This window comes from Leiobunum rupestre, chromosome 1, assembly GCF_980474605.1.
Source record: "Leiobunum rupestre chromosome 1, qqLeiRupe1.1.hap1, whole genome shotgun sequence".
Taxonomy (NCBI): Eukaryota; Metazoa; Arthropoda; class Arachnida; order Opiliones; family Sclerosomatidae; genus Leiobunum; species Leiobunum rupestre.
The window spans coordinates 82,969,320-82,992,655 of NC_143384.1; the positions used below are offsets into that span (position 1 = coordinate 82,969,320).

The 23,336-nt window shown below is 35.5% G+C and overlaps 1 protein-coding gene across 1 annotated transcript in view; it reads right to left on the bottom strand.

Annotated features, from left to right (window-relative positions):
• The window catches only part of wake (ankyrin repeat and fibronectin type III domain containing protein wide awake), a 198,867-nt gene that overhangs the window by 20,895 nt on the left and 154,636 nt on the right, over positions 1-23,336 (bottom strand). The window contains exons 5-7 of the mRNA XM_090167770.1: positions 20,596-20,946; positions 15,591-16,120; positions 12,204-12,282 (exon numbers count right to left, since the gene is read on the bottom strand). Coding sequence (XP_090023896.1) covers positions 12,204-12,282; positions 15,591-16,120; positions 20,596-20,946 — 960 coding nt within the window. The remainder of the gene's footprint in view (positions 1-12,203; positions 12,283-15,590; positions 16,121-20,595; positions 20,947-23,336) is intronic.

The following is a 23,336-nucleotide window of genomic DNA, read 5'->3' on the forward strand; positions in this document are numbered from 1 at the left end:
TATCGATGCCTCATTTTGATATTATTCTCTCGGCGCGCGGATTTCGGAGACTTCGTGGTTCGACAAACACCGAAACTTGTTCGCTTGACCTAGACTTTTTCGGGGTGTACCGTCAGCAGCCCCACGACGCGGACACACGCGCTATTATTTCGCCGAGGGAACATTTTTGGGATGAGGGGATTTTTTCGAATTCACTATTTTCTTCTTGAATTCGGTCGAAGGCTATTAGAGCGACCATAAGTTGCCGGTGTTTGTACGCGAGCGTCAGCGTAACAACGGGCGTATAGGCAAGTTATCTTGGAAACACCGTCAACGCTTTCCAAACACGGGGTAGCGTCAACGTCTCAACACTCTTACGCTTACGTAGAATACTATTCGAGCCCTTAAAGGAGAAACGCAATAAGTCCAAAAATGAAGTTTTTTCGCGAATAATAAATTCTTGGGTAACGTTAACCCAGTGGGAGTAAATAATGGTAAAGAACTTTATGCTATAAAAAAAAGTGTTAAAATATAGTAGTTAAGAGTACTTAAAATAGTTTTTCAATGATTTACAAAATGAAATTAAAATCGACATCACCTCGATCGACATTGATGTGATGTTCAATATTGTTTTGGTATAATGTATAAGAACTTAAAATTGCCGAGTTTGGGTAGGCTTTTCTATTTTAAACCAATAATTTCCTTCAATTAACGAAAAAGTATTAATTAATTAAAATTATTTAGCATTATTTAATAAAATTTACCAATACTTACTAATATTTATTTTTATTTAATGGTATTTACCAAATCTTTATAATATTTACCATTTGTCCGTTATTTATTACTATTTACCAAAACTTACAAATATTTATCATAATTTAATAACATTTACCAATTCTTACTAATATTTACCATTATTTAATAATATTTACCACTTCTTACTAATATTTTCCATTTTAAAAAAAATTTACCAACACTTACTAATATTTACCATTTTTAAATAATATTTAACAATACTTGTTGATATTTGACATTAAAAAAGTTACCACTATTTAAAAATATTTAACATAAAATAAAGTTACCATTATTTAAAAATATTTAAAATAAAATAAAAATATTTACCATTATTTAAAAAGATGTATCATTATTTAAAAAGATGTATCATAATTTTATAATATTTATCATTATTTTATAATATTTATCATTATTTTATAATATTAACCGATAAATATTTGACTTCATGTACAGTTTTTCTTTATTTAAAAATATACATCATTATTTAACATTATTTACTATTATTTAATGTTATTTACTTATATTTACTATCGTTAAATAATATTTCCCGTTAAGTACGGTTATTTACCATTATTTACTAACATTTACCATTAAATACTAATGTGTACGGTTTTTTACCATCATTTACCATTAATTACTAATGTGTACGGCTTTTAACCATCATTTACCATTAATTACTAATGTGTACGGTTTTTTACCAATATTTACCATTAATTACTAATGTGTACGGTTTTTTACCAATATTTACCATTAATTACTAATGTGTACGGTTTTTTACCAATATTTACCATTAATTACTAATGTGTACGGTTTTTTACCATTATTTACCATTAATTACTCATGTGTACGGCTTTTAACCATCATTTACCATTAATTACTAATGTGTACGGTTTTTTACCAATATTTACCATTAATTACTAATGTGTACGGTTTTTTACCAATATTTACCATTAATTACTAATGTGTACGGTTTTTTACCAATATTTACCATTAATTACTAATGTGTACGGTTTTTTACCATTATTTACCATTAATTACTAATGTATACGGTTTTTTACCATTAATTACTAATATGTACAGTTTTCACCAATATTTACCGTGATCTACCATTATTTACTAAAATAGTGTTATATACCAGCATATTCCATTGATAACTGTAGTATTCGAAAAAAAGTTGTATTTTTAATCGGATGCTTTAACCGAAATTAATATAGTAAACAATTTATTATAGAATCCTTCAAAACCTCCAAAATGGGATATAACACGTTATTGCGTTATTGCTTTATAAATGAGGCTACTATTGAACTGTGGGAGGGAGGGAGGGAAGGATATCAGAACGGGGGGGGTGTTCGTTTAACGGGTGGCGCGTACCGGGAGGGGGCACGTTGCGTAAAGGCGGGAGTAAAGAAAATATTACTCTATAGACGATATAACCGGTGTCTGAACAAAAACGTCGTATACGTGCAGAGGGACTGTAGAAGAAATAATATCTTTTGTGGCTTTAGCAAATTTTGTTGAAAAGAGGGTTCTTTAACCTTCGGCAGTCGGATGGAGAAACTCTAACGCTGGTAATTACATACGCCGATAACTAGGCGTTGGTTCGAATGCTTCTGTTCCGCGAAAGTATGGCAGCACGCTTCGCTTCTCGCGTGTTTTATTTTAAAAACGTTCCGACGTGCTTACACCGTTACTATTTCTTATATCTTATTTTGGGTCATTAAAAAAGGCCAAATAATTTGTTTACTTGCTTCTGGTCAATTTAAAATTATACTGTCCTAGGGACGTTGAAAGTAATTATATTTTATTTGCGGGCTTGCGCAATAGGTGATTCCGAAAAAGATTGGTGGTTACATGATTTGGTTACTTTCTGTTCGTCGGTTAAAGTGTTTTACAATTTCAACGCGCGTGCAAAATCGCGCGAGCCACAATCTACTAATATCTCAAGATCGCGCACCTAAAAAATATTCTCTTTTATACATGTCTTTGTCGTAATTGGCTTTTCTATAAAGTAACATTGACCTTGTTGTTTAGATGTATCGGGCGCGTCACTCGTGACGTAGAACTGACGATTCACCTTGATAGCCAATAGACGCTAGTATCTAGGAGCAACAAACACAAGGAGAACGCAGCTAGCCTTTAAACACGCTAACGCAGTGTTGCGTACAAATTTCATTGGACCAACCTTTACTTTGAACGTTTTACGGAAAGGGGGAAGACAATTTCCGAATTTCCCCCTTCCGACGGCAGCAGGAGCTAAAGCGTCTAACCAGTGAAAACTGTACGCAAGAAAATGCACGACTTTTGACTGGTCGCGTTCTCCTTGCGTGGGGGGCTGTGTTTGTTTCTCGATAGAAATCAATAAAAGAAGGCGCTATGGTATTCCGAAAATAAAATATATCCCTGTGAGCTAGGAGCAACAAACACAACACCCCACACAAGGAGAACGCAACCCGTCAAAAGTCGTGGATTTTCTTGTGTACATTTTTCATTGGCTAGATGCTTTAACGCCTGCTGCCGTCGGAAGGGGAAAATTCGGAAATTGTCTTCCCCCCCCCCCCCCGCCCGTAAAACGTTCAGCGTAAAGGCTCGTGACGCTCGTCCAATGAAATTCGTACACAACCCTTCGTTAGCGTGTTTAAAGGCTAGCTGCGTTCTCCTTGTGTTTGTTGCTCCTAGCTAGCATCAACTCTATTTATGTCTTATTCAACTTGTTAAAAAGGTCCACGCGCGTCTTGATATTTTAGCGTAAACGGGCTCGAGCGATTTAGCGCGTGCTCCCCGAAAAAAACAATGCGCGAGCCTTTTACGCCAAAATATTAAAGAGCGCGTGGAACATTTTAACAAGTTAAACGAGACAATGAATTTATGCTAGCGTTTTATTAACACGTTTAAAATTAACTTAAGAGTTTTCAAGTTCTGGTTGAACTGCTTCTCATACTCTGGTTTTCGTACAGATAACAAGTGTGAGCAGGTTAGATAAAATCTATTCGCCGTTTCTGAAATTCACTACTGATCTGCTTCTTAAATTAAAATTATATAATTCCTTTAATCAATTAGCTATCCGTTATGCCCTATTCAGACGAGGCTAATAAAACTGGGTTCAGTAAACCAAAGTTAAATTTTTATAGCACATTTCAGTATAGCTAAACAAGCTCTGGTTTCAAAAACGGGATCTAAACCCTGGTTTATAAGCATCGTCTGTAAAGAGTATTAGAGATTTTAAAAATATCATTTATATTTCTTATTTTAGACCATAATGATTTTTACCTCCGCAAAGTAGATGAAACGTTTACTTTTTGATATAATATCTCAGAAAAGGAACAGATTACAAATTCGGTTAAAGAAAATTGATGAATTTTAATTTAGATCTGTTAATTGAGATTGTTATCTAAAAATGGGTTCAACCATAAGTAACATAATAACATTTAGTGACATTCTCGCCAAGCTTCGATTTGGACTCTATTTCGAACCTTGGTTATATTATATTTTGCCTCGGGCACATTTAGACACTAGGGGGATTTGTGTTGAGAACTACACCTGTACCTATGAAAATAAGTACACTTACAATGTTAGTACAATGAAAATTCGCGGTTGCAAGAACTACTTTGCTTAAAAATAAAATTAAAACACGGTTGTAAAATAAACCGTTTTATTGTACAACAGTGGTTTTATTTTATTTTTAAATTAGTTGAAGTACAAGACTGTCCGTACAACACTTACAGCACAACAGCACTACTTTGTTTTAACATTTATAACATTCCTCTAGTATTTAAAACAGATTATGATTTTGAGTTGACTGGAGTACTATATTGAAATGCTTTTAAGTGTAACTATGTGTTGACAGTTTCGCTATATATCAAATGATATACCATTCTTTAACACGTAATTTTTGGTGTAACATTTTTAAAAACTTCAATTAAATAATTATGTGTAGATTGTCATTTCTAAATTATTTTGACTCGTACAAAGTAAATGACACTTTATTTTGTAATTTAACTAATATTATTCTTCGTCGTTAAATCACCGTGTAGAAAGTGTAGTATCTATTCGCATTATCACTACTTCCTCTATTATCAATGGATCAATCGCGGATTCAACTAAGTCCCAGATAGTTAATGAGGTTGAACGTCATTACGCAAAGCTGGTTTTGCGCGAATCCTGCGCCTTTGGCTTTGGAGGGGATATAGTTAATTAACTATTCAAATTAATAGATTCTAATCAATAGTTGAGTTTCAGCACTAATAAGGAGACGACCCGAGGTGATTTTCACCGATTTTGTTCAAATTCGGGGGTTAAGTAGACCGTTATGTAACTGGAAATTTCCCAAAAGGAAAAGTTTCGACGGGCTTTAGTTTTGCCATGGCAACCGAAAACGTTTTTGATAATTTAAAATCTACTTTTCCCTCTGGAAATTAACATGGAGAAATCGCAGATTTTTAAATAAATAAATTGTGTTTTTAATAAATTGTACATAATTTGGTAAAATCTGGTTCATTTTGGTAAATGCGTGTACATTTTGAGAAAAAAAAGCAAATTGGGTAAGTACAAATAAATTTGACTTATATTCTTTAAAGTGGGTAAAATGGGTAAATGTATGTACACTTCGGTAAATTTTAGTAAAATGAGAAAATTAGTTAAATGCAAGTAAAATTACCAAAAGTTTGGTTATGGAAGTAAAATTGTTAAATGACATTAAATTGGATAAATTTGGCTAAACTCAAGTAAAGTGGGTAAATTTAGGTAAATAAAGCAAAATTTTCGTACATTCAGGTAAAATTTACCCAATTTAGCCAATTTAACGGCATTTACCAAAATTTTAAGGTTTTAAGTTATTGTAAACATTTTTGCCATGGAAAAACTAAAGGTTGTCGAAACTTTTCCTATTGGGAAATTTCAAGTTACATAAAGGTCTACTTAACCCCCGAATTTGAACAAAATCGGTGAAAATCAACTCTATACGTGAAGAGTATTTTTCGAGTGTAAATACGAACTTTATAAAGTTCTACACTAACTAAAGCTAAATAATTCTGGCATTCCAATACACCTATTTATAAAGTAACATTGGCCTTCTTGTTTTGATGTTGCAGGGTTGCCACAAAATTTTGATATTCTGTTTTCCCTGACCATTTTAAGAGATTTTCCCTGACTTTTTAAGGCCAAATTTTTATTTTATATTTGACTTTTATCAGAAGTTAATAAATTTTAATGAACTTATAATTCAGTAAAAAGGTTATTGCAATGTTGAAAAAATTAGCCAAACTTTCAAGGAAATAAATTATAATCATAGAATTTGTCATAGATCTGGTCTAAAAAATAACCCTAAAAAAGTGCCGAGATAAAATGTAATTCCCTGACTTTTCCATGACTTTTTACAAATTCTAAAAATTCCCTGACATTTACAAATATTTACAGATTTTTGCCAACATTTGCATTTGTTACAAAACTAAGAACATTTCTTAAGACTTAAATTTTTTGATATTATGTTAAGAATGATATCGAGACATTGTATTAAAATATCAATAAAATCGTCATTAGTTAAGGAATTGTGAATTTTTTTATTTTAATTTAGTACAAGAGATTTTAACGGTTTATTTAATTTAATTAGTCATAAATAGAAAAATATTGGTAAATTAAGTTTTAAAATAAAATCAACTATTGCAAAATTTGCGCGCTACGCACGTTTCGACTCGATCGCAAGTGAAATATTTCAAATTGTGCAATAGTGGATTTTATTTTAAAACTTAGTTATATGTACAAGGCTTAGCCAGTTTTCCATAGTTATTGGTAAATTCTCAAATATTGTTTTAAGAAGATTATTTTAAAACAAGTACCCGTAAGATTGCGTTATCGTTTCAATTTGAATCCCAAATTTCAGTCTAGCCTTGCTGATAGAATTGGCAAGAATTAGCCAGACTGGTTAAAACCACCCTGGTTTACACTGGTTTTAACAACCGAAGAAAATCCAAGATAAAAACCAAGTTTCTTTATTAAAAAAATAATGAGAAATGAATTAGAAATATTTCAAATTTTAAATACTATTTATTTCAAATAAAATATTCACAATATAATATTCTGCATTTTTTATTCCAAAACGAAACTAAAACTTAACCTTCACTTTTTGTCAGCTGCTACGTCGTCTTACGCAGTAATTGGGGATCTTAAAATTTACTTTTCACGTGAAAATACGCCGCCATGTTAGGGTATAAAAGCAGGTAAATAAGCATGCTATACGTCACAATGTAAAGGATCTGTCACACGCAAAAACTTCATTTTGAAATCGGTAAATTTGAGCATTTTCGAAGTAATGAGGGCTAGATAAGCAATTTTAGCATATTTTTATTAGTAGCTTTAACCGGTTCAAACCACATGGAAATTTTTAAAAAAGCCGGTTTTTTTCCCAAACCTGCTTACTGGTACTACAAAACGGCCAACTCGTATGTTCTCAGCATCCTAAACAGGTTCTTAATGATATACCATACCTCAAAAGGGGTAACTCGTATGTGCTCAGCACCCTAAATAGGTTCTAAATGATATACCATACCTCAAAAGGGGTAACTCGTACATTCCCAGCATCCTAAATAGGTTCCTAATGATATACCGTACCACAAAAGGGGCAACTCGTATGTTCCCAGCATCCTAAATAGGTCCCTAATGATATACCGTACCATAAAAGGGGCAACTCGTATGTTCCCAGCATCCTAAATAGGTTCCTAATGATATACCGTACCACGAAATAGTTAAAAATACGAATTTTCTTGCATCATTCTAAACAAATATTTTATTTTTCAGCCCTCAAATACAATATTAAAATCCAAATCCGCCAATAATTTTACCATCGCGTCGTAATGAAATGCTCTCAAACTGGTTTCCTTTCCAATTTTTCAAGCTTCATTTAACAAGGATGACGAACAGAGTTTGCATATAAATAGAGGTATTCGGAAAAGAATGGGTAGAAGTGTAGACGTAGCTTTATCGCGTACTGTCTGCACCAGGAATTCATATATGCATACACTTGGAATGTTTCAAGCTTCAACACCTTGAAAATCTAACTGAACGGATAAGGCTTAAGCGTTGAATATGAAACGCAACACCACTACGCATAAAGTGAGTGCCATGTCGACGTGAAGTAGCTTTTTTAAACGAATGTCGCTAGTTTCGAAATCAAAACTAGTTACATAAGCTACATTTTGACCCAAAAGGCGGGACATAAAAGTACTCCTCGCGTTGATTGGCTCGTTTGTAAATTTTACAATAACTTAAATTATAGTAATTTTTTACAATATATTTTATATGGGATATATAACTTAGGTTAAAGAACACTAAGCAGAGTATAAGTTGTCTAATTATAGTAATTATAAATAGTTCTCTGACGACGTTATTGTTTCGCTATTTTGCATTTTAGCTTCATTTGCCATTAATAGATGGCACCACGTTCTTCAGTAAAGTCATCTTTTCGAAGAATCGTATAGATTCATTGCCATCTTTAATAATACGAGCCTTATCATAAATATAGGTGGCAATGATAGAGCTGAAAGTTGCTTTAAGATATATAGAAAAGATATTTTCTTGATGTAAGAATATTAGAAAGTCAGTATATGACGTATAAAAACTTGTTGAGGTTAACGGTAATAGTTAGTGTAGGGTGCTGTTGGCTCGCGTGGCATGCAGGGCTTTCCACCACCCTCTTACGCATTGTAACCCGGCCACCTGAATTAATGGCTTCAAAAGTCGCTTGACGACTTAGGCCTAAGATGGTGCCTTGGGTATTAGCCTAGCTGATTATTGATTATTAAACCGGTTTCAAGCGAATTACTTAAGAAATTATGGATACTTCTCTTTTAAGATGTATATTAAATACTTCTGGTAGTATTTATGGATTTAAGGTGAAACCCTGTATAAGATTAGTACCGTTTTCTACAGCTAGAACTAATTTTTCTCCAACGGCGGTGTTTTCGCGAGACCAACAAGAACTTTAATAAATAAGAACTTTTAATTAATTTATATCTCGGCGGGAAAGTTAATAATTTTCAAGAAAAGATTTGCTAAACGTTTTGAAGAGTTTCATCTTATAAAAATAATTTATTAAAGGACTGAAGGATAAAGGCATCGATGCGAAATTGTGGATAAGTAGAGTGTTACTAAATGGCCATTTATTTTTTATAGTACAGGCTAATGGAAAATTTTGTAAATTTTTAGAAAATATTCGACATTAGTGTAAAGTAGTGTAAACTACTCGAAAATAGTGTTGTACTATTTTACAAAAAAAATAATAAATCTTAAAAACTTTAAAATATATACAATTACAACGTGATGGGTACAGCATCAACGTTGGGACACAACGTTTCGGATTTTACCAAATCTTTTGTCAAGTGTAAACGATTAATTGGCTAGTATTATTGTTTTATGCTAGATACCATACTATTTGCCATAAAAAATTAACATGAAATAGTTAAGGGCCTAATTTTAAAATGTGCTCTGTCCGGATCACGTTTGATATAATTCGTGTTCTTTTTGCGCTTCAAATCCGGGCTTGAAAAAAGGCGAAAATTACACGTGTTAGCTACTCTTGACAGTTTCGATTTAAAAATATAGCTGATGAGTAATTAAAATAATTAAATATTAAACTACTTAAATATAGAGTGAAAAATAAAAATTAAAAAACGACTTTAATTAGGACCGTTAAAACATATAGTTTTAATTAAGCGAATAAAACTGTACGCTCCTAGCAACGAAACAAAACTAGCAGAAATGGTCACTTTCTTTGGGGTACCCTTTAAGAATCCCGGCCAAGAAACCACCCTCTTACGCAATTTCCCCTTCCATAAAAACTTGTCGAGGTTAACGGTAATAGTTAGTGTAGAGAGCTGTTGGCTCGATCTCGTTGCATGCAGGGCTTGCCACCACCCTCTTACGCATTGTAACCCGGCCACCTGAATTAAAGGCAATAAACGTTGCTAGAGGACTTGGGCCTAAGGGGGTGCCTTGGGTATTAGCCTAGCTTATTATTATTATTATTATTAGTATTATTATTATTTATTTACCAATTATTAATTATTTATTAATTATTTTTAATTATTTATTAATTATTTTTTAATTATTTATTAATTATTTTTTAATTATTTATTAATTATTTATTAATTATTTATTAATTATTTATTAATTAATTATTTATTAATTATTTATTAATTATTTATTAATTATTTATTAATTAATTATTTATTAATTATTTATTAATTATTTCTTTATTTATTTTTATTTACTATTTTTTTATTTATTATTTATTTATTTATTATTTATTTATTATTTGTTTATTTATTTATACGCATAAACTCACGTATTTAGGTGTGTTATAAACACGACCATTTCTACGGGAGTAATTTCACCCTTAGACATTCCGAGTATTTAGATATATACTTTCCTGTCTACCCACTTCCCGTATTCGTCTTCTAGGGCGAATTTAATCTGCCTAATGAAGGGCAACCAATAAGGAGAATGCAACGTTGGCTCAGCACGAAAAAGAGCTTCGCGTTTGGGTGGTGAATTTAGGGGACAGGGTTGAGAAAAGATTGACGACCCAAATTACCCAATGACGTCAAACCAAGCTGGCGCGCGCAGTAATGAAAGCGGGCTCTATGACACCCCAAGGACCGAAATTCGCCAGCTATACTTTAGACTAGCGAAATGGCTCCGCTGGGAAGTACACGAGAAATTGAGATTTATAATAGAATTATAAGTAAATATTTATCTCCATCTTAATACATAAAAGCAGAAGTAAATGAAGTTATCGAAATACGCTCAGAATCGGAGGGCGTTTTCCTAATGAAAATGATGATAAAATCGAGTCAAAAAAAAGCTTATTCCCATCCCCGTCTTTTAACGCGATAAATTGCACTTGGGAATTGTGGGTATAGCTATTCGTATGTATAAAAAATGGTTTCATAAAAACAAAGTTTTTTTCAACAAAATTTTAAATTCGAGGTCAAAATGTAACTTCATATGGAAAACGCCTCCAACATGGGGAGTGAACTGATAACTTCGGTTCATTTACTTTTGATAAAATGCAATAATACTTTGTGAAGACTGGGCTTTTTAACGTACATTTGGAATTATCTTACTGTGGAAAAAGTTTTTTACTTTGAATTACAAGTTTTTGTTTTAATATTTAAAGAAAAAACTATATTTCTCTACTTATACAAAGTATGTATATCAAATATTGAATAGTTAATAAGGTGTAAGGTTACGACTCAAAATTCCAAAACAAATATAGCTTTTTTCTCAGATTGGTAAAGAATAGTGCTTCCAACGGGCAACTGAACAGGCTATTTAGATTTATAATTTTAGTATATATAATATCAGGGAACGAAAATTAAAATAGACTAATTAAAATTTCTAAATTAATTTAATAAGGGAAGCTTTAAAATCGATAACGATGAGGTTTACCCTAATAAACTAATAGCTGATATATCGTAATTATTTCCTGTGTTCAGACAATGCAACTATTATTTGAGAAACGGTTAGAAGCACTAACAAACAAGAGTTAAGCGGGTCAAGTGAAGCATTCATATTGATACGTAATAAAATTATCAATATAGTAAATCTATTATTGCTCCTAGGACCTTATCAATCATTACGTGGATAAGGACTAACAACTCTTAAGTTATTATTCTTTGGAATAGTTAGTTAAAAATAACCGTCGTTCTTGCTATCGGAGACCAAGGTTTAAAGGAAAATCAACACACGTTGAACGTAAAAAAAAACGATTATTTTACCAAAACAATGATGAAATATTGAATCGGAACATGAAATTAACTATTGTAAAGAAACACGTGGCTTCTAATTTGAGAATTAAAATAATTATCACTACCGAAACTTGCTTAATACTAATAACAACAATAATGTATGGTAGTAACGAATTAAGTTTTTAAATAACCTTTTCATATGAAATATTAATATGAAAATTCCTTTTTTCTAGTGTAAATTGGACTATGAAAGTTTATGATACTGCAATTGAAATCCAATGAGTGCAACCAGGAAACTATAGGGGTATACACTTGGAATGTCTAGGGTTCCATTGGGACGGTGATACGAAAGCGCGTCGAGAAAAAGGCGGGGCTTAACTACGTCAAGTGTAAGACGTAACACGAAATTTCAAATTCATTGGCTCGAGGTTTGATCCGAAATGAATGCGTTATAAAAAAGATAATCAGGTAAGCTAATAAAATAATAACCATGACTAGGCTTAATGACGAGTTTTCGTCGAATTAGGGTAGCGAGGCGCGAGAGTTTCTCTCGTGAGTTTTTCCGCTTTAAGACACGCCCGTTTCTACGAGCCGTAAAAATCTTCCTTAGACATTCCAAGTGTATACCTATATAGTTTCCTGGTGCCACCGAGTTTTAAATTATAGTTAGTAAAGAAAGGTAAAGCTTACCTGTTGACGTCGACATCAGTCGTTTCAAGAATTTTTTGAGCCCGGTCATAGAGGTCCTGCTCCACTGACACGAAAAGCGCTGACATCCCGAATGGAAAAGACAAAATAACGAAAGCGGTGGTTAATGCACGTTGGTGCTATGACTAGACAAATATTTAAATTAAAATACTACACGGAAGTTGACGCCGCTGTCTGTCGTAAAACCTAGTAAACGCCATTTGTGCAAATCTCGAGTTAGAAGTTAATTAATAATAATAAAAATAATAATAATCAGCTAAGCTAATGCCCAAGGCACCACCATAGGCCTAAGTCATCAAGCGACTTTTAAAGCCATACATAGCTAGTACATAGGTGAATTAAAGAAGTTAAAATATTCATGGATGAGTTATACCAGTAAATACCACTTACAAGGAGACATCCCGAAGTGTAACCCACCGATTTTGTTCAAACTCGGGGGATTGGTAGACCTTCATGTAACTTGAAAAATTCTAAAGGGAATTTATTCAATGGGCAACCGTTTTCCCATGGCAACGAAAAATGTTTTTGACAACAACAAATGGAAATTTTCCCATTGAAAATAACATGGGATTCTGACCGATTCCTAGGACCCCCCTGTGAAAAATTTGAAAAATTTCAAAATTTCGAAAATGCCCAAAATAGAAAAAATAGATAAAAATTTTCAAAAATCAATTTGAGGTCAAAATCCCATGTTATTTTCAATGGGAAATTTTAATATTTTGAGTTGTCAAAAACATTTTTCGTTGCCATGGCAAAACGGTTGACCATTGAATAAATTCCCTGGGGTCCTGGCTCTGGGAAATATTACTTCTTGGCGATTTCCTGTTAGGATGATTTATTTAGCCGCCTATTGATAATTTTTTTTATACTGAAAGTACAATTTAGGTTAAAATCTACTTATTATGCTATTATTTGTCCATATTTTAGTGCACATAGCCACCAATAGGTGGCAGACGTAGGCCAGGCGAATCGCTTTTGGCTCAAATACTTGAACCTAGATATACCTACCACATGAGTCATTTTTTAAAATGTTTTTCATACAGCCGTAACTTGCTTTGAAACACAGAACACACATCAAAGGGAAATGCCGCAAGAGACAAAACACGGAATTTTCTGAATAGAAACCCATCAAGTAAGGTACTTAACAACCGTCCACAAAAATCAAAAATTTCATTCAGCTATTTTGTAAAAAAGGTCATCTGTTCATCTTTCACGAAAGTTAACGAAGAGTAATGAGTTTACAGTATCAAAAGTAAATGAAACCAAAGTTATCCATATGGCTGATCAGGGTTGGCAAGTTTTAAACAAAAGGTTTAAAACAAGTGTTTAAAACACGTTTAAAACAATTATTTTAAACAAACACCAATTTGTTTTAAACGTTTTAAACTATCTGTTTTAAACATGTTTTTTATAAGGTAAATTTTCATTGTTTTTTGTAAGATTTTCGTTATTCAATATGAGGGAAAAGGTAGAAAAAACCATTCCAAGGCTCTAAGAAATGTAAATTGTATTTATAACGGGTAGTTTGATTTAAAGATTCTCTGAAAAGAGCGACTGAAAAGGCTCGATATGATTTCATAAATTTCCTACCAGTGCAAAAATCCTACGAGCGCATTGAATTTTGTCTTTTTGTTTAAATAGAATTTATATAGCTGCCAATATACATCTATTTGGGACACTACCTATGCACGAGATAAAAGTAGGGTTGCTGTTTAGTCGGATTGTGCCGGGTTTTAAGTAACAAGAAGCACGGCCGGTCTGGACAGATCGGGCTAAAACCGACTAGGCGGCACTCCAAGATAAAAATCAAGGGATTTCGGTCCCCTTTCTCGATTTTTTAGAAATTTTATGACGTGATGGAAGTTTTAAGATTATAGAGGTACCTAAAATCTTATTTTATGTAACATTGTTTATTTGTGATGATTTATGACTGCAGACGTGCACATTTCAATAAACCAAAACTAAAAACAATGGGTGGATATTTTCCCTTTTCTTAGTTCTATGCGACCAAAAATTCCAGGATGATAGCTATATTAAAAACCCTACTACGGGTTAGGTAGTATTTGCATGGGGCATCGAAAACCCTAAGGCCGTCAATGGTTGGTCAACAACGCTTAGCGAAATTCTTGGCTCGTTTAAATAAGCGTGTACTCATTGGTTCTTCTCCCTGTGAGTTTATTTATAATACCATAAGTGGCATAATTACCCTAAGTGTGCCAATAGGAGCCTTTCCCACAGAAAATCTTCAATTTGAGCTTGTTCTAAACAGACCAAAGAACCGTAGGACTCGCGAATTCCGTTCAAGTACTCTATATGGTATTTTTAATGCTCGCGCCGCAGACGCCGCTTCGCAAACACATTACGTAAATTTCGTCACTGGAAAAATGACGTCATTTACGTCAATTTCGTTAAACAAGGTATCATGGAAAAATTCATCTTATTGACACACTTAGGGTAATTATGCCACTTATGATAATACGTTTAATGATACGTAATATTACTTTAAATGAGTTTACTCGTGATTCATAAGTATAATGATTAGTTTAAAACGTGTTTTAAACATAGTTTTTTATTGTTTATTATGTGTTTTTTATTGTTCGCTTTAAAAACAGTTTAAAACAATGAATCTTGTTTAAAACAATAAAAAACATTGTTTTTGTTCTTTTTAAAAAAAACAAGGATTTTGCCAACCCTGTGGCTGATACATTTTAGTATCTTGGTCGCTATGTAAAAGTTGATTCCAAAGCTTTAATAATAATCAGCTAGGCTAATACCTAACGCTTTGCTTTCGACACTAAGGGAAGTTTTCCTAATGGTTGGTGGCGTTAATATACCAACCATTCAAGCCTTTTTTGCGGCAAAAACCAAAGACGGACGTCAACTTTGACTAAGCAAGTTTCCCATCGGGAAAATGCTTCTCAGTGTTGAAGGCTATTTCAATAACTTCGGTTCATTTATTTTAACCTCAACGTCGAGAAACACAAAATATTCAAGGTCTAATATTCAAGGTCAAAGATTCAAGATCCCAGATTCTAGCTCCAAGATCCGAGATTCAAGGTCAAAGATTCGAGGTCAAAGATTCAAGCTCAAAGATTCGAGGTCCAAGATTCGAGGTCAAAGATTCAAGCTCGAAGATTCAAGCTCGAAGATTCAAGCTCGAAGATTCAAGGTCAAATATTCAAGGTTAAATATTCAAGGTCAAATATTCAAGGTCAAATATTCAAGGTCAAATATTCAAGGTTAAATATTTAAGGTCAAATAATCAAGGTTAAATATTCAACGTTAATTAAATATTCAAGGTCAATGATTCAAAGTTAAAGAATTAGAGGTTCAAGTTCAAATATTAAAAGTCACCATTTCGTGCCTTACCCTGCAAATCGATGTTGAATTTGCTCCATTTCTCCAGTTTCTTCTTCTCGGCTTTACTAAGAGGAATCATGGTGTCCAGCACCAACTCTAAACTATTGGCAGCCGTCGTCGAAACACTTCCGGTTTTGAGGGCCGTCACCGCGTTCCCGCCGACATTGTTCCCTTTGGTGAGTCTATTAGGCACGCTGGGTGAGTTGGTGATGGCTCCTCGTCGCCCAGCGGGCCCACCAGGGGGCGGCACCGAGGTCACGCCGATGAGGAACGGGTCCGAGCCTCCCAGAGGACTCTCCAGGGACGAGACCGGTTCCACGCGGACCACGGGCAGCACCGGGAGGGCGTTGGGGGGAGGGGTGGGCCTGCCGCCGCTGCCACCGAGCGGAGAAGAACTGGAGGAAGAAGGTGACACGCGACGCAGAGACGGAGAGTCACTGGTCCCGTCTTTCGCCGTGTCCATCAACTGCTGGCTGTCTTCCGACGCTCCATTCTCATTGTGAAGACTGTCGATGCTCGCTGACCTTTTCAGCAAGACACTGAAAAAGGCATAAGTGATATGTATAAACGACAAAGAAATCTTGAAAGGCGTATCAATTAAAATTTGTTAGGAAATAATAATTATATTTAGGATAAGCATAAGAATAGAGATTAAATAATAGGTCTGTTCTATCGATCGGTTGTTTCTAGTTTATCAAAGGTGGTTTCCAGTCTATCAAAAAGGTTTTTCTAGTATATCAAATGGTTGTTCCTAGTTTATGAAACGGTTGTTTCTAGTCTATTAAACGGTTGTTTCTAGTCTACCAAAAGAGTTTTTGTTGTATCAAAAGAGTTTTTGTTGTATCAAAAGAGTTTTTGTTGTATCAAAAGAGTTTTTGTTGTATCAAAAGAGTTTTTGTTGTATCAAAAAAGGATTTTCTATTCTATCAATCGGTTGTTTCTAGTCTATTAATTGGTTGTTTCTAGTTTATTAAATGGTTGTTTCTAGTCTATCAGACGGTTGTTTCATGACTATCAAACGATTTTAGTCAAGAATCTCTGGGTTTAGCCGCTTAAGCTGATTTCACGCTCATCGGTAAATTTGCCAAAAGTCGTTAATTATTTTCAACTAGCTTTAAAGATATCATTTGTCAAACTAGGCAAAAACAAAAAGACAGATATTCTGCTATTTTCTCCAAGTACACCCGATTTAGATTGAGCCCCTCCCCTATACAGCACATCCTCTTAATTTGGACAGCAACATTGCCTTTTTACAACACTGCGCAACGGTTTATACGCAGCAAAATTGACGAGAAAACCGTATTTTCGAACGACTGTAAAACTTTGACATGGTAATGCACGGTCACATGTGGCAACTGATGTTTGCTGTAATGGCCAAAATCTCACCCAGTTAAGCGCATGGACCTGGAAATGCGATGTCTCCGTCTATAAAAGTGAAGTCGAGAGTTTGGCAAAAACATTAATTTTTTCAAATACATCTTTAGCTAAAAGTCTACAATAGCCTTCTTCCAAGGGAAAGTATGGAAGCTCCAATGCCAGAAATGTCGACAATCGCTAACAACAGTTTCGCAGAAACTATAGAACGGCACGCATTTGTCAAGAGAGAAGATCCCTTTACAAGCTTAACGCCATTAGAGGTCGTATTGAAAGTACCCGGGGTTCTACCAGATGGCGCCAAAAGTAATTTTAGAAATATCTAAAAATCGCGAAAACTATTATTTTTATCTCCATTTTTGTCTGAGTTGAACATTTGTTTAAAGTTTTATACAGTTTTAACATAAAACATCGCTTTAAATAGTGCTAGAAGTGGTCTTTTGTATCCTGACGAAATCTTTAAATTGGCCACATCATCAAATACATTAAAATCAGACTGCTAAAGGCTTCCCTTTAAACGTTTGTTTCCAGGTCAATAGAACCAGAGATCTCAAGATAGGATAAGCAACCAATATTCAATCGATGTAAAAGCAGTGCCTTTCATTCAGTGCAGTGGTGACCTCTACCGTAGCCCCTAAACACTAGCTCTTGTAGAACGTAATGGCGCAGATTTGAAGCCCTCTATTTATATATTAACATGAGCCTATCATAAGGTCCCCATAAGCAAAGGTCTGGGCCAAATTTTTGACGATCACATACCCGTTATTTAGAGGTAAGTATTCAAAATCTGCACCTTCTAGTGGTTATGTTTTTAACTAGGCGCTTCCCCAAATGAATTTCGCGCGTTGCATGATGAATGCGCGGAAGCCGTGCGCGAACGTTTTTAAACTTAGAACCACGCGGGAGAAATCTACACCGCCAGACCTTAGCATCGTAGCCAAGGCTTATTGAATATTTTATCGCTTTCAAAGCTAAAATTAACACTTATCTTGTAAAATAATTCATCGGAACGTAAACAAAGCTATTAGAAATATGAGTTGTGTCTCTGAAGGTATTTGTTTTTCAAATTTGAGATTTAGACGCGTTTTGAGTGGCATTTATCAGTAAGATAATATGTTAGATGTAGAAATTTGGAAAACGAAGATGGCGCTACCGCCCTATCGTCGTACGTTAATTTTCTTCTCTCCAGGACAAAGCTGTTAACACGGGGCCCTATGCTAGACCTTTACTAAGGGGGACCTTATGACAAGCTTATGATATTAACTATATAGAAAACTGAAAATGAAAATTTTAAACATGTTATAATATTACGTATTTACAATTATAATCACTTGTGCATCACAAAAATAGAACTTTTAAATAAATAAAATAAAAAATATTCATCATTCTGGTCAGTGTTTATATTTTAACCCGGGAAATTAGCATCTAGGCTACAAATAGACCCTGCAAGATTACTTGTCAGTACTGTATAGTTTGGGTACGCTTTCATACTTTCACCCGAGAAGGATTTTTATAGACTTCTGGTTCTAGCTTCTATTATTTGGGCGTGTTGCAAACGCGAATCGGAGTGTAGTGATTAGCACTTTGGTCCCGCAGCTGGGTTCGATCCCAGTTTGTGGCACTGGGTGAAAACCCGGAACAACTCCTACTGCTTATAGTTTGCAAGTTTTCTCCCCGCTGGTTAAAAGGTTATTCCCCGATTTCTTTGGTTTCCCCTTTCCATAAAACTGGTAGAGGTTAAAGGTAATAGAGAGTGTAGGGAGCTGTTGGCAATTTGGCTCACGGGGTCAGTTAACCCGGCCACCGGTATCAAGAACGTCGCTAGATGACTCGCGTCTAGGTTGGTGCCTGGGGTATTAGCCTAGCTAATTATTATTCTTAACTAATTTGGACGTTTTGGTGGCATTTGCGGGAAATGTTAAGCTTCCTTGCAATGATAACTATTTGTTTTATTGCGCAGGTATTAATACGAATAGGAGTTTATCTTAAACCAAATTAAGCTAACTTCCTTATCTCTAATCCATTAAATTGAAGACATTAACAATGTAAGGTTTTTATTTTGGTTGTAGCTCCTTGTGTTAAGTAGCACTTTCATAATTCGGACTAACCGCTAATGAAAACTCTTTGAAAGCTGTCCTGTAAATTCGAAATTAACGGACCATCCCTTACTTGAAACTATTAAAGTGGTGGGTAATTATAATTAATAAGCAAACGCAGAAATTCATTTGTTGTCTGCGCTTTATTTTAACGACTGGTTCAATTGACAACGCAGCCGGCACTTTATTCAATTAATATTGTTAACCGTCCCCTCGGACTTTGTAGTGCCACCCAATATATTTACTTAACTATAATTTTACTCTAGAGAAATCGCTTTATCGAACGGACTATATTTAAAAAATCCTTACCTTAGGTAACACTGATTTCGAGTTTATTTTAAAAATGATAAAGATTTGTTACTCCGACAATACTGAAGATGGTGCTACACAACACTAGGGGCTTTAATTGAATAACGGCGCGTCAAACTTGAGTAACAAATCTTACTCATTCTGTAGAAATCTTCCAGGGTTATGTATGTCAACGTATAGTTGGTATTCACGAGACATTTAAACAAGATAGTGGCCATGGCTCTACCTATGGGGCCAAAGGTAGTGATACTACCTTTTATTTTCAGCAATAATGTTGGCCAAAGAATACTTCTTATTACGCCTTGGTCACCAGAATTTACGTTAATTTAGCTGAAACTTCATTAGGATTGTAGTCTGCTAGTTTTCTATTTAATGTGTCTGTAATGTTGGAGGAATGCCATTTTTCATTGCAAGACCCATTGACGTCCTAAGCACTTTAAAATTTGGTGCCTTCATATACAGGGTGTTTCAAAGGGTTACGCAAAAAAAAATTAAGGAGTTGTAGAGGGGAGTTAAGAAGTACGCCTGTTTTTGTCCCATTTTCCTACGATGCGTTATAAGAGCACCAGAGAGCTTCAAAGTGTGGCCTACTAGCCCCTGGAAGTAGGCTGCAACAAGCGCAAAACCAAGCGGCAGGCACTTTAAATACTGTTTAAGTTTATTTTTTTACTCTGGTTACCTCGATTTGTTTACAAAGTCCCTTTTTACCTATCACACTAACCCAAACCTTAATGTTCGCGTTTCCCTGCTGCTTGGTTTTGCGCTGTTACAGCCTACTTCCAGGAGCTAGTAGGCTACACTTTGAAGCTCTCTGGCGCTCTTTTAACTCATCGTAGGAAAATGGGACAAAAACAGGCATACATCTCTACTCACCCCCTACAACCCCTTAACATTTTTGCCTAACCTTTGGAAACACCCCGTTTATGTCTGAACTTTATTTAGCTGCACCCATTGGCGTAACTAAGGTATCTGGGGCAGCCCCGAAAAACTTGTTTAGTGGCCCCTTCTTATTATGAAGGCAATTTTTTCCCGGGGCCCCATTAATGCCACTGTGCCTGCAGGGTCGTTATTAACGTCACTAATTGCACCATTTCCAATTTTTCCACCGTATGATCTATAGTAAAACCGGAAATGGATCACGTGCTTATTTTGCTTAATGGTTAATCCCGCCCCAAGTCCAGGGTACTGGTTGACCTTCGAACCCCTTGGCGTAACACGCGTAATGGTACACTAACCTATGAGCGGCGGCTTGCCACGAAGACGCGATGGAAGAGCCACTAGCGGATCCGAAAAGCTTTTTGTTGGACGATTCGGACGATGAGGAAGAGGTAGTTTTGGAAGATGCCTTGTCCCTGGACATCAGCAAGCGGGCGAGCTTGGCCAGGCTGGCTCGGGAGCCACTGCCTCCTTCGGATTTGCTCTTCGGCGGCGTCGGCAACGCGACCGTCGTGTTGATGATCATGGCTGCCGCGTTCGACGAAGAAGAGCTGCACGTCGACGACACGCTGTGCCGGGGCGACACGTTCGGGGATCTGCTTCCGGCGATACTCGGAGCCATCACTCCGCTAGCGCCGGACACGGATGATCTGCAATTCCAACAAAATATTACTTACACAACTTACACCACAGTTACGTTGGAATAAAGCTAAGGTCACGCAACGAGCTGAATAGCTTCGGTTTAATAGTTAAGCCAGGTTCACACATACCCCTAAATTGCTTCGTTTTAGATAACTAGTTTTCAAAACCAGCGTGAGAAATCGGTTCGCTTAGAATCGCTTTCAAATCGACAAGGCGAGGAAGTTAAATTGATCTTATATTCAATAAAATTCCCAATAATGTCAAATAATATTACTGTATGTATAGTAAACATGATTAACTAATTGTTTTGGGATAAGTTTTAGTATTTTCAAATTAGTCTTAGTCGATAATTCAAAATAACGGTCAAAAACGCCGCCGATCAGTTTAGTAACATATTTTCGGCGGCGTAATCGTCGGCCATTTTCGGTATGGAGATACAGGCTGGAAGGCAGGCAAGGCTGCCAGATTTCTATAGACCGAAAACGGCCAACTCTCTCAAATGTTTTCATTTTCAAAACGAAAATTTTGCGGCGTAGCTATCGACTAAGCAAAAGTGACATAATTACCAAAAGTGTGTCAATCGGACCTATTTCTTAATGAATCTTACGAGCGAAATACAAGTTGGGAGGGGAGAAGGGAAAGTACGCCTTGGGGAGGGAAGGAAGTTAAAACCAACAAATAACGCCTCGTAGTGAGGAACGGAGGAACTAAGTAGCACTGGTCAAAGTTAGTATATTTTTTGATTTTTCGTCGTTCTGCGGAGATGCTATCGCCATCTACCTACCATAGACTAAAAAAAGATCCAGAAAGGCGACAAAAAATAGTTTTTTATGTGGTCGATCTCAAGTCGAGCATTCATTAAACCTTTAGCATACGAAAGTACAGGGATTGTCACACTTTTGGTAAATATGTAACTTTTGGACTAAGACTATTATGGTCAAAATTTGAAATGACGTTAAGCCTTGGGTATAAGCTAATTGGGGTGAAGCGATTTCGCACGTGCCCAAGAATTATAGTTGGCCGTAAAAACTGGCATTCAAACCAACCTAAACTGGATTTTAAGCTCTAGTGTGACCGTGGCTTAAGTGTAGGGAGCTGTTGGCTCGCGTGGCATGAAGGGCTTGCCACCACCCTCCTACGCATTGTAATCCGGCCACCTGAATTAATGGCTTTAAAAGTCGCTTGATGACTTAGGCCTAAGGTGGTGCCTTGGTTATAAGCCTAGCTGATTATTATTAGATATTGAAAACGTCTTCAAAGCAGACATCAGTTAAAACGGATATCCTAAAATCTAAACATTTCGACCAAAACCTAAGTACTTCGAAATTAAGATTCCTCACGCATTCAAAAGTTGAAACTGAGCCAAAATATTCTAATGTCACAAATCAAATATAGATAACAACAAGGTCACTTCTGCAATAGTCAAGGCATGGGCTCAAATTGTTTGTCTATGGGTAAAAGTACGGGTGACGTCTTGTGACGTCATAATGTTATTACTTCTACGGGTGTCGAAGTGGTTATAGAGTAATTTCATCTCGTAGCTTTGGCTGTGGGTTTTTTTTTCCTCTATGCCAAAAAGCATTGATGACGTCGTGTCACCTGAGACTGAAATCACTGAATAGCAACTCTTTCCGCGTTGAGTTTGCAAGCAGGAATCCATACCTCTACTCGGAATGCTTATCGCGACAGATTTTCGTCTCGATGTGGCTGACGGTTTTTTGACGTCACTATGTTAACTTAACAAACAACTACGTGAGAGGGAAGCGCGCGCAGAGGGGATTTTTTTCTCTCGTAGGCGGGGCCAAAGCCGTCAGAGTGATCTTACCAAACGCGATACGCCAGGATAAGCATTCCAAGTAGAGGTATGGATTCCTGTTGGAAGTTATCTCCTAGGCTGTTAAAGTGTTCTTCGGTTTTATCTTCCCATAAAAACATGCCGAGTCTTTAAAGAAATAGTTAGTGTAGGGACGCTTGTGGTTATTTATGGCAGGAACAAAGTAGCAAATAGTGACTAATAATCAGTAAATTTATCTATAACTATAAGTCTTAAAGTTTGTCCTTTTATTTATTTATTTGTATGTCATGTTCCTAAAAACTCGAGGACGCTTAGCTCTAGAGGTTTGAAATTTTAACTCAATGTTCAGGGCCTGATTTCCAACTAAACGCGCGTTATTAATCTAATTCAATTTTATTATTTTACTCGACTTTGGACTTCCACCCCTTTGCTTCCCTTAGCTCCTCTCTTGAGTTCCTTGCGAAAGCGCTAACCACTCCGCCACCCCACCTAATGTAGTTTTTAAAACAATTACATCCTAAAACATGGTTTATATTTGGCATATTAGCTAGTAAAAGTATTATTCGCCATGTCGGTATTTACCACTTTTTGCTACATTATTTG